Genomic DNA, 17067 nt, shown 5'->3' with positions numbered 1-17067 from the left:
CACCCTTAAGTATTGAGATTGATTCCTACTTATCTGTGAAGATGAGGTCTAATATAGAATTCTCCTGTAAAAGCAACACCTCTTCAGCTAGGAAGAATATTTCCAAGGATGCCTTTAGTACTGGCAGCAACAACTACGCAGCATACTTCATTTCAGTAGAAGTCCCCCATGATAAATAAGATTTTTTCTACACTTTCTAGGTAAGTATTTTAGATCCTTGAAGAGCTGGCTGTGCGGTTCTGTGTTGCAACATAGTTAGCCATACCAGACACCAATTTACAGCCCATCTTGTACGCGAAGCATGAGAGTATCTGTTCAGAAGTATTTGGGATCATTTGCCTCAGAGCTGCCTCAGAAAGCACAGGCAGCTCACCATGTCACAGGAAGGGTGGGTAATTCAGCGCATGGTGCCAGGGAAGGGCTGACCAGCATTTAACCTTACAAGCTCTCCACCTGCTAGTGGAGAACATTTCTGTTGCTAGACAGTCTAGATCACAGGCACAGCAAGTTGGTGGCATGTTGTCCAAGCTGCTTCCTTGGAGCAGAGCAGTGTGGACATCTGTATGTACAGAGCCCCAGACAGGAGCCAAGCAGGGTGGAAATACTCCGGCTAATCAGGGACAAAGCTCTTTGGCAGAGCACTGTTTTTACATTAGTTTATAAGCACTATTACTGTTTCTGTACAGAGCACAAAGGACAGACAGGAAGTGCTCGCTAGAAGCCAGGAGACTGCAGAGGCATGGAAGCAGCTTATGCTCCTAACTTAACACGGAGTAAAGCAGACCATAGTATCATGCCCATGGTCTCAGGATTGCAAGGCTGAGATGTACCATCAGAGCCTCTGTTGTGTTTAAGCTCTGACAATAGCACCTGGCACCTGACGGAATCCAGTGGCTCACGTCAGACACAAGCCTGCTGTCCAGAAAGGTGCTGAGGACAGGAGTGATTGGCAGCTGCACAACTGGCCTTGGGAACAGGTGGTGGAGATCTACCACCATTCGCACACGCATTTAAGTTCCTTTTTTATAGAGAGAAAGAATGCCTTTAAATCTTGGCTTGACTTTTGCATTTTGGTCCTTTAATATGCATAAATTAATGACATAAGTTATGAAAAATTTAAGTTATGACTTAAAGAGTCAAAGGACAGAGTAAATATTGTCAACTCCATTTCATATATTAGTGGATGTTTCTAATTGTGTAAGAAGGTATAACATACAATATAAGGTTCCGACATTTTCTTACCAGTTGACATTTGGTGATATTGTTTCAAGAAAGAAAAACCACCTACAAGCTATATGAAAAGCAGTCAGGGAGCAGAAAGGGTGATATCTTGGGTCAGATAAACCATAAACAAACATCCCATGCACACATACACAAACAAAACGAGTTTAACTATCCATACAGAAAGGATTGCAAAGCTTCCTCCTCTACAGTACGGTCAATATCTATGGCAAAACAGCCCTGTATTTTTCCCAAAAAATACTTTCATTGGTTCAGAACAAAGAACGAGAGAGCATAACAGCTCTTACCAAAGCAAAAGAAAATCAGCCTTTGCTGAAAAAGATGAAAAATGTTGTGATTAGCATAACAATATCATTGTTCCTGTATTAATCTGTAAATTTGCATTTAAACAAAATAAATACTGTAGGACATTTCTCTGCAGTTTATGAGTTCTAAATAAAATTGTCAGTTACTTTAATTTGTAGCTAATATTTTGGTTGGTTTGTTAAGTGGAAAAAAATTCCATGCATGTATTATCTTGTTTAAGCCTATAATCAGCAACCTACTGTGACTTTGAATTAATTGGGTTTCTATTTTTTTTTTTTCTCTGGCAGTGGGAGGCAGAGAGTGGTGTGGAATCCAAATTTGATAAGGGGCATAGACTCAAAAGAAGATTATACCTGTTCTTGCTATGCTCTGTGATGGTCTTCACAGTGGGATGGCTCCTAAAACGAACAGTGTAGCACAAGTGACAGGAAGCACAGCAAATTTAAGTTCTGCTGGCATCATTAGGGTAGCAATTTATAGCAGAATCATTAATAACACTTCTCTACCACAGGGGATTTTTCTCTTAGCTGTGGTATCATCTTCCCAAAATGTTCTGTCTCCCAGCTAAAGGCAACTGGCTGAATAAAGGAGCCAGAAAACGACCTGTCCTATGACAAACCAATTTTTCAAGCAATATGGAGAAAACCACCCACCAACATGTGACACAGGCCCTGTCATATACCCACACCACGCCCCCTCTCTGCATCTGCTTTTCCTTTCAGTTTGGCACACTTGTCTAGCAGCTTGCTCAGGACAGGGATGACCCTGACACCAGGGCATGCTGCCTTTCCCATGCAGGACTGTGGAGACCAAACCAACTATCCTATAGCCCTAACTCAGACAATTGTGGGAAACAGAAGCCAGGCTGCTCCTTGACGCTGAGATCCTCTTCTCCAGGCTGCACTGGACGTGAATTTATCCCTATTGTTATATGTCACTTCACCCTTCACCCTGTCACAAAGGCACGGCCGTAATTTCTGTTTTAGAAAGCATGAGGCTGCTTACTGGCAGTATTTACTGTATTTTGCAAATTATAAGGCCATTGCAACTCTTGAATTTTCCCAAGCACTACTCATAACTGCAAATGAGGTTCTTGCCTTTGAGTTCTACTTTTGTAAATGAGGAACTATCAGAAGTTTTATCCCCTGTGATCAGGACTATATTGCATGCATGACTGGAGGTTTTTATAGGAGGGGAGCTGCATTTAAGAGCATGATCACTAGAAAGTGCATGGATTGCCCAATTGAATCAGACCTGTGAAGACAGTGTTGTGTTTTATTAATTAAAATCATGATAGATCAATCCAATGTAGCCTTTTGTTAGCTCTGCACCAACTTATAAATTAATCTGTTTCCAAAGCCATCCCATTGTGCGGCTTCCAGTTGGATTTTTCATTCATATTGTGAAGTTGTTCAGTGTGCCCTCGAGTACAGTAAAGCAAGAGAGACCTGGCGTCTCTTAGCAAGACTCGTGTGCTTTAATAACTATTACTCCATTTCACCAACACTTCAGAGCTTTCAGGGTTGATTTTAATTAGGGGAGCTGTGACATTTTTAGTACTTTTTAAGGAACTGCCTTACTTCACAATCATGATGCTCTGATTACAAAAGACTGAGGGAACAGGAACTGTGCAATGCTATTGCAAGATAGCTGCACTAGGAAGAGCCATAGTTTTGTCCTATTGGGTTCTTACCAAACTCCTTCAAAGCTGTGCTTACCTAGTGTTGAAGCTTTGAACTTTTTACTTCAGGCGTCTTTGTCAGAATCGTGTTCAAGCTTATACATGAACAACAGTGCAGGGCTTACCACATTGCTTCTGAGTCATCACTGAGCAAATGTCAAGAAATTCTCCTAAAAATGCAGAGTTATATTTTGTGTTAAAAGCTTGCAGAGTGTATGTGGGAGATATGGGAATGGATTTCATGCTGTTTGGTGCTATCAGGACAAAGCACCTTTATTGGTCTCTCTGCACCTGAATTACCCCCACCCTCAAATCGATAGCTGGTTCCTCAACTCTGTTTCATATCAGACTTGAGAGAAATTAATGAATTTTTACATTTAGTTTTGAACTAAAAATTCAAATTTATTTTTAAACTGCTATGCTCTTATTCCCACTGCTCTGTAGTTAAGACACTTGACAAGATATATGTTGTAGAAGTAGGCAGAGAGGAGCTTTGAACTACCATCTCCTGCCAGGATTTCAAATATTGTCTCTGCCTGCCTCAATAATATATATGAACAACACAGGAATAACACAAGGGGTGCCCAGATCGCTGGACCTGGAAACAAAGATGTCTCAAAACTTTCTAAATGGTGAGACTTCTTAAAAAATATAATGTCTCCGAGCCTAAAATATTTCTCTGAAGAGGCTTTATCAAGGGTATGGTTTCATAATTGTGTTAAGCAGATTTAAATTAGTTTAATGGGCTCAAACTCTATGTTATTGTCAGATATTTACTCTTGTTACCTATCATGTGGTTCCTCTAACACTGATGTGTTCATGTGGATCATTAAATTGAAAAGAAGAGACTAAAAGATTTTAGGTAAGTCAGTTCCCAGTTCTGACACAGTGTGGGAGTGCTGAATCTAAGGCAAAGCATCCTGTCTTCTATCCTTTGCCTGATGCTTTTGTAAGTGCTCTCAGTATTCAAAAATCCCAGGAGAAGGAGCTGTATTTTGCTGGGAGTAACTGGCTTTTTGAAACTCAGAACCAGTCAGTGGAAGGACAAGAACGCAGTCTTGTTTATTTGTTTTAAAATATGATTTTGCATTTGTGAGCAAGAAGAGATAAAAAGCAGTGCTGGGAACACGAATTGACCATTTTATGTAACAGCATAAGTGAACAGCCAGAAGGCAGAAGAGAAAAATCAATACAAATGCTGGTGTGTTGAGTTGTTCCATAATCTGTGATTGCTTTTGCCCCACCACTGTGATCACTTTTGCCAATCAGATTCTTGCCAAAAACGTCGGTGAACAGACTTGTGATTCCAGCCTCTGGAAGGGCCTGGAGGGTGCAGTGCCTTTTACACAGGCTCTAACATGACATGTCAGAGTGAGAGGCAGATTGTAACTAGTGTAAGTGACAGGTCTTTCTCCTTGACTCTCACTGAGCCTGTCAAACAAGGTTGAGTACTAAATCTCCAAGAAAATGGAAGCTTCAGCCTGGGGCCACACACACCTGTCAAGGGAAAGAGCCTCCAGAGCAGTTCTGAGAAAGTTAGATTCCTGCTCCTTCCCTCACAGTATCAGATTCCCTGCTGGAGCAGGGATATTCCTATTTCTGGGCATAGCTTGTTGTTTGAGATTCTCTCACTATCTGTTGAAAGTGAAACCCTGAAGCACCCCCTACCTCCCTCCACCTCCAAATCCACACCTAAAGAACGTGGCAGCACAGAATCACCTTAAACCACTTGCCAAACAGCCTGTCTGAGTGACAGAAGAGTCATTCATCCAAAAGCAGATCACTGCTTTTCTATTTGTCTCTGCTCACATAGCACCTTCCCTAGCAAATCTCTTGGAGGAGGAAGGGACTCTTTCACCATGCATTGAAACTTAACAACAACACATTGTTTTCCTTTGGAACAACCTATAAGAAGTAGAACATACACCCTACATTGGTTTGGGATGAGATGAACACATTTCAAATGCCTGTAGAGAGATGAGTCCACAAGCCCTCTCACGGTCCAAGTCAGACTTCACCAGCAACAAATCAACATAAAGCTTCCCTTGCAGCTCTCAGCTTGATCCGTGGTCCTCGGTTCCTCCTCTGGAATCTGCCTCCTTTCTCAAGACATGGGAGAAAGGCAAATGAAGAGCAAATGCACACATCGAGACTGAGAGACTGTTTCAAGAGCACATATAGGTTATTGCCTCTTTTATTGAAGGAGATGGCATAGTTAGGAGTGAGAACTGTCTCTCTAAATTAGAAAGGACAGATTTGCAAAGGCTGGAAGACCAGCTGGCACATGGATAGAAGACATTGGTGTTGTACTTCCTGACTTACAAGGCACTGTCAAACTTTCCGGAGTTAACTGAAGTAAACCTACTTCTGTTAAACAGCATAAGACTGACAGAGCCCTGGGTGAAGCCAGGGAACTCTTCTCTCAGATTTCCAGAAGGCTCTGCATCATGTCCAAGGCTTTGTGGAGGTCTGAGCATACCTCAAAAACATCTTTCTCTGTGTCTGCTTTAAATCTTCTCATTCATCTCTCCTATCAGAGCTGGCCAGGATGAAAAACACTTTAGAAAAGAGCTGTATTAGTAGTAATGAGGTATGGATGGAGAATATCCCAGAAGCCTTGCTTTCTGAAAACTCCCAGCCTCAACTCTAGATCAAAATTCAGCTAAATTCAAGCCACAGATTTTAATTCCCACCTCGAGCTAAAAACCTATGTTATATGAAAATAACTCAAAGTGGGCAGGGGCAGAAAAGTCTTCCTTGTCATTCAACTAGAGATTGGCTGCAGAAAGTGAAGGTGCTGTACTTCACGTGACTGAAGGCAGTTTACTAGCTTCTTGCCTTCTAAAAACTCTCATACTCACTGCAAACTACAGTGCACAGAAATCTGTGATTACAACATCAGAGCAAAGGAAATGTGAGGATAGCAAGTGAGAATTTTCTAGACAGATATGCAGCTGGACCAAGCACACAGACATGATGAAGCTGATTCTCTGCTTCTCTGCAATACTGTTTTGACACTTTTGCCTTTGCTGGCCAGATTTGTAGTTTAAATTGGTAGGTCCAGCCTATAGAATCTTCAGTGGTACAAGCCACTCATCAGAGAAAGGAAAGAAATGCTTTCAGCACCACCTACTAGTCAACAACCAGGGATTCATCAGAAACATCAAAAAGTGACATTGTAGGGGTTTTTGAGAGGTGTACACTGGGATGTCTCCGTTCCCCAAACTCCTTGGCAGCATCTGGAATAAATGTCCAAGAAGGAAATCAGGCATACAATAAAACAAAAGCCACCTGAATAAAAAATACATACAGCCCCATTGTGCTTTCTGCATTTGAGTGGATGAAGAGTTCTATTCCAGGGGCAATTTGTCAGATGCCTTTCCCACACCAGACCTCTGCTTGGACTATCTTTTTGTTTTGATCTCTGGCTGAACAATCCTTCCTCTAATTTAGGGTCAGCCTATTTAACAAGGAGACAGAATTTACATCTTTGTTACTGAGCATGACAGAAATAATCCAGCAGCTGTAAAATGACTAGTGAGATCCTACAGACCTATATGGTGCAAGTTTTAAAAGTCAGCTCAACCCACTATGACCCTAAATATCTAATGGGTTGCTTGGAGGTCTGGCTGGGACCAAGAGCATAAAAGCACTGTACCTGTTCCACAGTACTTGGTTTAGGCTGGTCTTGTGAAGACCATGCCAACAGCTTCAGGGAATGCTGGGGAATTTGGATGTGGTGGCCTGGAGCTGACAGGTTGCATTATTCCTCCCTTTTTCCTAACTGAGGAAAAGCCATTCCTCAATGAAGTCTCCCCCTCAGCAGATAACAAATAACCAGAGTCTCTGCTTCCTGGCAGGAGCAGGCATACTTATGTGCTGTTTTGCCAAAGGAGAAGGCCTACAGCAGAGACAGGACTCAAGGTCGTGCTGAAAGGAAAAGGAGGGAACCCTGGAAAACCCCATCCAGTGGAAATGATAGAAGGGCAAATATTTCCCCATGTACCCTACTTCTCCCCTGTGACAGACAGCCCTTCTGCCTTACCCAAACTCTGACAGGGTCAAAGGGAGGCCTTCTCCTGCATCAGCAAGAGGGTTGCTGTCCCCTGGAGCTCCAAACCTTGCACCAGAGTCTGGTAAGATTAAGTCAACTCTATTCATGACTTTCTCAAAGCTGGCTAGTGAGGAAGGGAAGAGAAATGCTGAGGCCTGTTTTAGACCCTCAGGGAGGCCATATGAATTGCCACTCACCAGGAATGGCCATGTAAATCCTCCCTTCTTTTCCCAGCTTAACCATAAGCAACAAGCACCCATGAGGAACAAAGACACACAGCAGGCAAAGGTTACAAAAGTACCACAAGCAAAATATGTCCCAAACTTTATCATGCTGTCCCATGCATCAACTCAGATCTGGCCTAGTATCAGCCCTTCTTCTTTCAGGAATGTGGGGTGACTAATTCTCCCTGACAGTCTTAAATCACAGGCTGATAAAACTGAAAGCAATGTCAGAAGAGATGCAGAGCTTTGTAGTGAGGCCAGCACAAAGTCACATCTTGCTCTGAGGAAGCAGCAGCATTTCAAAGGCTGAACCTGGCTGTGATGACTTTTAACAGAAAAGAATGATGCATCCCTTAGCTGAGCAGTGAAGACATCAGGCTGCATTCCCAAGCAGGCGTAACTCCACTGGTCTCATTAAGTTCTGGTGAGTTATCTGATCATTCAAGACTCAGATAACAAACTGCCAATATAACAGACATAATATGGCTAATGCCTGATTTTAAGCAGTAATGGGAGCTCTTTGGCTGCCACAAAAAGGGGACAGACCTTTAAATTCTCTTTGGTGACCTTCACAGTCCTTGAATTGGCTTGACATAAAAAAGAACCAACAATTGTACAAGCCCTTCCTCTTGCATCTGATTCGTAAGCCAGGAGAAAAAAAAAATTACATGAAGAAAATAGTGTAGCTGTACTTATTACGGGCAATAGTACTGATCAAATCAAATTACTCTCTTGCTATTGTCTGCATTTTGAGGCTGACACAAGCAGCATGATGCAGGACAGAACTGTCTACCTTTAAAGATGAGATAAATTAAAAGAGTTGGAGAGGGTGTGTTGGAAAAAACTCAGAGGTCCTCCAGCCACTTAGCCAAATTTTATACTGTCCTGACTAAGGGGGTTTTCCATTGAGGAAAGAATATTTTGTCCCCCAAAACAGCAGAGCAGCAAATAAGCTGTTCTTCCTCTCAATGCAAACGGATGCATTCATGCCCTTGGTGGGATTTAGCCAAGAAATTATTCCACGTGGTCTTGGCTGTACTCACTAAAGAAACTCCAAGTGGAAGGGTGTGGGCATAGCAGCCACTTCTAAAAACCAGAAGCAATGGGAATGTGGATCATTGTTATGGTTTGAGAAAATCTATAAAAATTTGTTGTCGTTTAGACAATCATTCTACCACTTGATGACCGCGCCCCACCCGGGAAGGGGAATCGGGGAAAATAAGGAAACATGAGGGTTGAAATATAAATAGATTTAATAGAATATGACTAACTAATTAACGATAATACTAAAGAACCAGTATTGATTCCGATACTAATATAAGATACACAAGAATTATACTCAGCCAATCATATCAGTACAACAAGTGTCAGACACTGCGAGCACACCGCCTTCGGGACAAGGGGGTCTGGCACCGGGGCAAGAAGTTCTCTGGACCGCTGCCATCAATGGAGAGTGAAATTACACAGCAAACTTTCTAATTTATATTGAATGTGCTGTTCACGGTATGAAATAACCCTGTTGGCCAGGTTGGGTCAAGTGCCCAGGCCTCATTCCTCCTCATCCCTGCACCTGGCAAGGCTCGAACACTGAGACCGAGCTTGGTCTTTCTAGCTGATGTGAATGAGAAACATTATTTGGCACTCTTACAATCACAAAGCATAAAAAAGGCATAAACAGAGCTAACTGGTATATCAGAGGTTATTGCATACTGATAACTTCATGTTTCTCATAGGTAGTCCAGGCAGAAATCCACTGAAAAGACCTGCCATCTTTTTCTTTGTACGGGTTCATAGTTCCCATCGTACAGAACTGGGCAGTTCCTGTTCTGCAGAGCCAGCATGAATGACTCCAGCCAAAACTCTGGTAGACAGTGGGCCGTGTCTGCTCTGCTGGGGAAGTAGACTAAGACAAGTCTACAGCCTTTGCAAAAAGAGAGCTCTGGATCCAGCATGCCTGTAGGTAGCTTTTCTTCCTCGTTCATGTACTGGATTTGACCTATTAGTGTAGGAATGACTACCCAGTAAACTAGAACTAAATAGTCTCTTTATGCAGATGTTAACCATTGCTAGTCCCCTGAAGGAGGGCAGGTCCCTCATGCACCTCCTCAAGCTGTGGACTAGACATGGTAAAGTAGGAATGTAGACTGCCACTGCAACTGGAATGAAGTAAGGCTTTGTCCATGATGCTGACATTTCCTTTGCATTCATCTTCTCCTATATGCAAAGAAAAAAATTCTTTCTGATTAAAGAAAATCTATTGAAATTCTCTCTATATATATTTTTCTGTGTGTACATTCACACGAACTTGGTATATACAACGGCGTGTATATTATTTCCCTATAGTAATGTAGTTCTGTAGAATTGAAGCAGTGCTTCATAGATCCCACATCCGTGTTCTGCAATGTAGTCAGTCTATCCTGGCTCTGAAAAAAAGGAAAGATCCTAAAACATCCGTTCAACAACGACAAGAAAAAAAGCACAAAGGAAAGAGAGGGAGGCTGTACTGTGTGATCTGACAATAAATTACAAATAGTAACTGCCTTCTCACCTTTCTTGTCCTCTGGGTGGCAACATAAATAAATAACTGATGGGGTGAGGGAGGGCTGTACTGAAGGGTGCCTTATTATGAATACAGAATAATTTGTCAATTAAAATTGTTGGATATTAGTTTCCAAACAGATCTTCCGGTAATGGGGCACCCTGGTATGAGGGCCAGAAGTGTAGACTGAACTGTGAGATGGTAGAACAGCACCTCCAGCAGGGTAGTAATGTCTGGCTGTTCAGACACAGTTGCTCAGATGCAATGGTATTGGAAGAGAACTTGCAAAAGGCCGTTTGTTGGAGTCCATATTTCTTGTCTTTCCAAGTCGGTGAGCCAAATCCTTGGATTTTCAATAAGTCACAGCTAGGAAGGCTTGAGACACCATTCAGATGTCCTCTCTAGCTAAATTCCAGCACTAACCACTGTATGTCATCTGCTTGGGTTTATATTGCACCCAGTTCTGAGTGTGTGAATATGCTCAGCCCTGTGCCAGCAATGTGCATAGTTTTGCCAGCCAGCTCAGTGAGAAAAAAGTTGTTTAAGTGAGGATTTCAGCTGAAGGACTCTACAAGTCACCCTAGTCAGTGCATAACATTAAAAAAGCCTGCATTTCAAGAGACATTTCAGTAGCTCCAGAAGCATCACCTGGTGGGATCTCGTTAGCAAGTATCCAAAGTGACATCTACTGGTGTAGATTTGGATTAGTGTGAAATGTAGAAACTATGTTAGAGCAAGGCAGAGCTGCACAAAGCAGCTGACTAATGAGTCCCAAAATGTATTAGTGGGGGAATCAGCAGCTGGAAACTGAACCTGCTGAGTTCAGCTAAATAATTGAACCTCTAACTATTATGGAAGCAGATGAAAAAGATGTCATCTTGCTTCCAAACTCCAGTGGTTTGCTAACGGTGACTCCCGGTTCTGAATTTTAAAAAAAGACCTAAAGCTGCAGCACAGGAAGAAATCCATGCACCTTTTCCCATCAGGGAAGCTCTGTTAGTTTAACGCCAAGAGATAAGACCTGGCAACACACACTTTCATATAGACCACCTAGAGAATTCTATACGTGTAGGTGGCCGGATTCACAAAGACCAAGACGTGTTGCATATCCTGGGATTTCCAAAGGAATATAAAGATGAAACTACAGATCCCCTAAAATCACTCTGAAGATCGTTATGTTTAATAATGGCCTTGGAGGTCCTTAGCAGGTACATCAATACCTGTTTTGTGCTGAAAAGCACATCTGGGAAGGTACTGTTCTCTCTCTCCACTTTCAAGGGAGACTGATGTCCTTAGCCATACCCAGATAACTTTGTAAACCTTTGACTTTCTACTCGTGCTTCCACTTACTGGAGGAGACCAGTTTTTTCACCATTTCACAAAAGACAGTCACTGCCTTGCAGAAAAGAGGACTTTTTGGAGGTACAAAGCAGAAAATTGAATTTCTAGCTGGAATTTCCAAAGGTTGAAAGTATTAGAGAAGTGGGTGATATAGTAAATTTGCAAAGGACTGTAATCCTGAAACTAGTTTGTTGCTGAAGATCTGTACTCTAAGCTATGGCGAAAACTGATACAGAAACTCAGGAATCTGCCTCAGAGGCAACACAGGCCAGCCAGGACATCCTTGCATACAACTGGCTGGGGGACAAGTTCTGGCAGAATTCTAGTCCAGGTCAAATCACTTTATCCCCTTGGATGTCTCCAAATACTGACATGAAAATGATCTGTGGGGTTACGGTGCTTTTCAATCAACCTGCAAATGTCCTTTCCTTGTTCCAGCTCTGCTTGGGCTTACTCCAGCTTCCAGTCTCCTCAATAACCTATGAATCAAATGTGTCTGGAACACAATAAACACCACAGGACATTGTCCCTGCAGCCTTCTTCACCCAGAACAGCCCATGATTTAGTTGCTGCAGAGTGCAATTCTTCTTGATTGTCATCGTTACAGGCGTTTTGACTGTTCCTTGCCACCTCAGAGCCTGCTTCTTGGAAGGCACAATATAATCCCTGTCTTGCAAAGCATTGCGCTGGGAGTGTCATAGCCAGGCCTACTGCTTTCTTATAGCCACAGGGTCTGCGACCCAGTTGTAAACACTCTTTGGTCTATAGAACAAAGAGTATCTGCAGTGAACTTAATAAGCAAGGATTTTTTTTTTGTTTGTTTGCTTTTTATCCTGAATTATCAAAAGCCACCTTGGAAGTAGAAGAAGAGTCAAGTTAATGTTACCTCTCCATCTGCACAATACAAATGTATCTCTGAAAGTCCATTTTAAGGCCCACACATTGAACAGCAGCCACAGCTTCATTAGACCACAAGTGCTGGATAAAAATTCATATCAGTGGTTTAATATCAATGATTTTAAAGGGAAGAGATAAGACAGAATGTTTCTGTTCATTGACATCTGAATTTTATCTTTTGAATTACAGAATATGATTCATTTCTGAGGGAAATCTTTTCTTTGTTTGAGATCCTTCATCTTTTGACATGAAGAATACAATTTCTGCACTTTTTTCAGTTGTCAGTAGTCTCCAATGCAAAATCTACTACATATTTCTTCCTCGCAAGGAAAAACGCACTTTCAAAATTGCATTTTCAGGCAGTGACATTTCATTCCTTTGAAGCCCTTGGCAATATCTGCATCTGAAGTTAGACAATAACGAAACAACCCATAGATGTACTAACACTGCGAACATTGTGAAGCTGGTTTATTGCAACAAAGTTTTACCAAAGTTAAGTTTGCCCCCTATGAGCTTAGTGCTTGGTTTCAAAGGTCTTATATTGCTGGAGAACAGAGTCAATTCACATTCTGGTATTTTTCCTGCCCTAAGATAGGATTTTCACAGCTATGCACCAGTTACATATGGAAATAGGCAAATGAAATATTAAAAGTAAATAATTATATGATGTTTTGTGATGATTGTCTCGCATAAGAACATAGGACTGCAGCTATAAATCCTCATTGCCTTTTTGTCTGAGTGATTTACAGCCAAAAGTGAGTTCAGCAATCATATTTAAAAGAAAAAAAAAGCAGAGTTATGAGAACAGTTTCCCACTGGAGAGAACAAAGGCCCTAACTAAGGACTTACCCTGTTGCCAGCAACCAAAATGTTCTCACTTTTCTAGCAGTAAATTCCAATACCACCTATCTGAAAACATGAAGTACCTGGAAATTACATGTCTCACATATCTACAAAGAACTGAATAGTCTTCATGGGTTTCCTGGGACACGGACAATGCCAAATACTGTGGAGAATCTTACTGCTTAACCACTGAGAGCATTTAATGGCCCAGGAAGAAAAATGGAAAGAATTAATGGCACACATTCAGAGACAGAAGAACTCACTCTTAAACAGGACAAGGACTGCACATTCTTCTGCTGCATGATATGTCGCCTACAGGAACAAACATCAAACCCCAGACTTCACCATTCTCCTATTGCCAGCAAAGAGACATAGAAGTCCTGAGTGTTTCTTACTGTGCCATAGAGCCTCACTGATCCAACAAGATGTTAACATTCTTCTGCCATCAAGGCTTTATCATGTAATGACCCTTCTGCTTTTATACTTTGTAAACAGAAAAAACTTAACAAAAATATTTGTCCCCCACTCAGATAAATCTTAGAAGAAACCGTGCTTGGGATGAACTCATCAACTATACTAGTGAAAGCATAACAATAATAGTAACAAATAATTAAACCCTCGATTGAGGAAATTCATTATATTGCCATTAGAATTCAGATACCGCATAGTAAATGAGGTGAGAACATACATTGTAAGGCATGGCAGAGGTGAAATAATCTACTTCTGGGAACACTTGAGTGGTCCAGCAGAAGAGACAACGACCAGTGAAAACAGGTCATTAGCCCATTGGCTTGCAACTCAGAAATTCATTACTCTTTTTTTTTCTTCCCCTCAGGTCTAATGTAGACCTATATCATTGCTTAGAAACAGTTCCCCTATAAACATATGCTGTGCTCATTGATATGTTTCTATTAATATATTACATTATCTATCTATATATTCATTAAATACATTATAAAATCAAAAACTTTTGACCAGGTAGATGTTCTAAATCTGTCTGTCTGATAATCAATACCCTCTTTTAAATGATCATATGAATACCTTTCTCTGCCAGTGTCACAGATAGACAATTCCCTGACAATTTCTTTCTTTAGAAGCATAATCTCAAATTTCTTTATTTGCAGAAAAATTCTCAATACCTCTTTATAAGATGCGTTATGCCACCAGAACAATTCACCCTTATCTGTTTTCCTCCTGAATCATAAGGATTGGGTCAGAAGTTTAGCCCAGTGCAGACATAGTTTTGTTTATGGACAGCCACTCTCAGCTCAGCAGTAAGACTTTGAACCTTTCTCCCAGGCATGTTCTTAGGTCACTGTAACCTGTGCAGACATAGGCACTGCACAGGAAACAGCACTTATACTGCGCCGGGCTTCCTCATTCTGCCTACAGGTATTTTCTGTTGGTCTTTGGCATATGATATAAGGCCTCAACACACAGGCCTTCATGATCAGAAAGGCCTCCTGCAACCATTAGCCACATTTCTTTCACCGTTATCTGAGCTCCAGCGCCTCTTCCTATAAAATCAAATTATTTTAAAAAAACAATTTTGACCCGGTCTTGGGGGTAAGGTAGCAAAACTGCCTTCTCTCCCCATGCATCAGTCCCCAAAGCATAATGTACAGTAACAATGGGCTTAGCTACCTTAAATTAGTTCATTTCTCTGGCAAAGGTTTGTTTTGTACATTGCTTTTCAATCTCATTCTGAATCCTCCCAATTATTAATTTCCTTCTCATTACAAGAATCAACTTGAGTAGAAGAGAGTAATAGTGACTTAACCAATGGTTAAGTCCCTCAGAAAAATGAAACTCTTTCTTTCAGATTAATCCCCTGTGAGCAGTGGGAGTCTAAATGTGAAAAGTAGAGTAGATTTCTCCCATTTCACCTGTGAACACAAAGAAAGCCTTGGAAGCAATACAGAAGGTACTTGAACTGTATCTCTCAGAAACACACCGAATTATGATCCTTCTCACAAACCACAAATGCAAGCTTGGAAAGCACCCACATAGGGACAGAAAAACCTTTGACACTTAAAATAATCTGTGCATTTAACAGATAATGAGAAAAATTTCTCCCCTCATCTTCACTCTCTCTTGCAACTTTGCAGTGCTTTTTCGTGTGGCAGGTGTGTTTAAACATTAACAGATCTCAAGGGACAGTGAACAAGATTAGAAAGTTGGGTGCAGCAAAGTACCAGGCTCTATGCAGCGACTCAGGGACAAATCATCTGAAAACAGTAGATCTCCACTGAGCATTATGGGCTGCTCGGTATGTGCCAAAAGCCGGATCCCTACCTTGTCTCGAATCCCTTGTCTCATAACTTCTCTTTCAGCCTCCATCTTGGCATATTTGGCTTTTCTCTCTTCCTCTTCTTGCCTGAGGGCTTCCTGTCGTTCCTCTTCTTTCTTGGCTGCATCCGGGTCTTTCTCCTCATCCCCACCCAGCATCTTCCCCATGTCTTTGGTAGCCCCTAGAGAAAGCACAGAAGAAAGTCAGCCGTATAAGAAATTGGGAAAACCATTCTCCTTCCCCTAACTCAGAACCTCCTTCCACTCCCCCTGCATCTGGAAAGGTTTCTCCTTCCACTGAGGAGGAGGCACACTCGCCACAAAGGCAGCAAGTGGGCAAAGCACCTAGTCTGACTGAGTGGGTTACCTGCCACTGGTGGGAGAAGCAGGGCACCAAGAGGAACAGACTACATCTGTAGACTTTTGTGATGGCAACACAATTGGTTTGCAGTCCTGAAGGGGGCAAGCTGCCATCCATGCAATGTTTTCACTCCATCAGCTCAGTCAAGTGACTGAAGATTGATTTTGGAGAGTCTTTAATGTAACAGGCAGGTGATACATCCAGGAAGAAATTACATCAGGGCTAGGAAAGGAATTTGAAATCTCAGTTTCAGGGATGAGTAAGCAGTGTCTTAATTGTTGCCAGAAATTATGCATCCCATGACAGGTAGGTGCACACAGGATTAGCAAACATTTGGAGTTGCTGATGATTTCTAGGCTCCTATCATGGACCAGAAAGAAGCAGCATCTCTACCCTTGGACACCACTGCTTCTAATGCTTGGTATGTAGGTGGGATCCTGGATCTGTCTGGTCCTCTTTCTATCCCTGCATGCACATTGGTCCCAAATTTTCAGCCCCTGTGTGCTCATGAACCAATTCTTTGTTATTGTAAAATGCTATATTTATTATTATTATTATGCAATATTTAGTCATTAATATTATAATGTTAATGTTATTATAATAATAATAATATGATAATATGCAATATTTGTTATTATTATGTAAATGGGGAGTCTTCTTGCATGCCCCGCTGTCCACACAGGGCTGCATAAAGCCATTTACCCTGTATTGCAGAGGCACTTTCATTGGCAAATGACTGGCAATCATCCATCTGGGGAGAAAAGGAGGTATTGGGGAAAGGGGGGGTCATTTACTGTGATACTTCATCGTCAGGGCACTGGAGGGCTGCAGAAAGATCAAGCCTGGTTACACAAATGATGTAAAGACACATATCCTTTGTGAGTTGTGTTGGACTTTGCCTGAAGCAGAAAAATACCCTGTGTCATTAACCAAAAAAGGCACTTTCACCCTGGAAGAACACTGTAGGTGGATGGTTACTGCCCTTAGTTCCTGGGTGAAGTCAGCTCCAGATTGGGTCCTTGCTGGCTGAGACTTAGTTAAGTCTCAGAGTTAATCTGAGACAGCCTTCTTGTAACACACACTCGCATGCACTTACAGGTATACATATTTAACATCTCTTGCCTTGCATAAGCCAAAGTTATCTGGCCTTTTTAAAGGCTTAGGCCTGATGGAGACACTGTCAACGTCCTTCCAAATAATTGTTTGTTGGCATTATTAGAGGCAAAGTGAAGGGGAAAGGTTTTCACAACCCCTTATCTCTCTGTTATAAATTACCTCTTTAGTATGTCA

General features: G+C 41.7%; 1 protein-coding gene across 3 annotated transcripts in view; it reads right to left on the bottom strand.

Moving 5' to 3' along the window:
- The window catches only part of CPLX1 (complexin 1), a 104182-nt gene that overhangs the window by 23027 nt on the left and 64088 nt on the right, over window positions 1-17067 (bottom strand). For all 3 annotated transcript variants that reach the window (XM_074570503.1, XM_074570504.1, XM_074570505.1), the window contains exon 3: window positions 15423-15598. In XM_074570503.1, coding sequence (XP_074426604.1) covers window positions 15423-15598 — 176 coding nt within the window. The remainder of the gene's footprint in view (window positions 1-15422; window positions 15599-17067) is intronic.

Source organism: Larus michahellis, chromosome Z (genome assembly GCF_964199755.1).
Source record: "Larus michahellis chromosome Z, bLarMic1.1, whole genome shotgun sequence".
NCBI classification, from domain to species: domain Eukaryota; kingdom Metazoa; phylum Chordata; class Aves; order Charadriiformes; family Laridae; genus Larus; species Larus michahellis.
The sequence above is the reverse complement of the archived record's forward strand: the minus strand, read 5'-3'. Positions and strand labels throughout refer to the sequence as shown.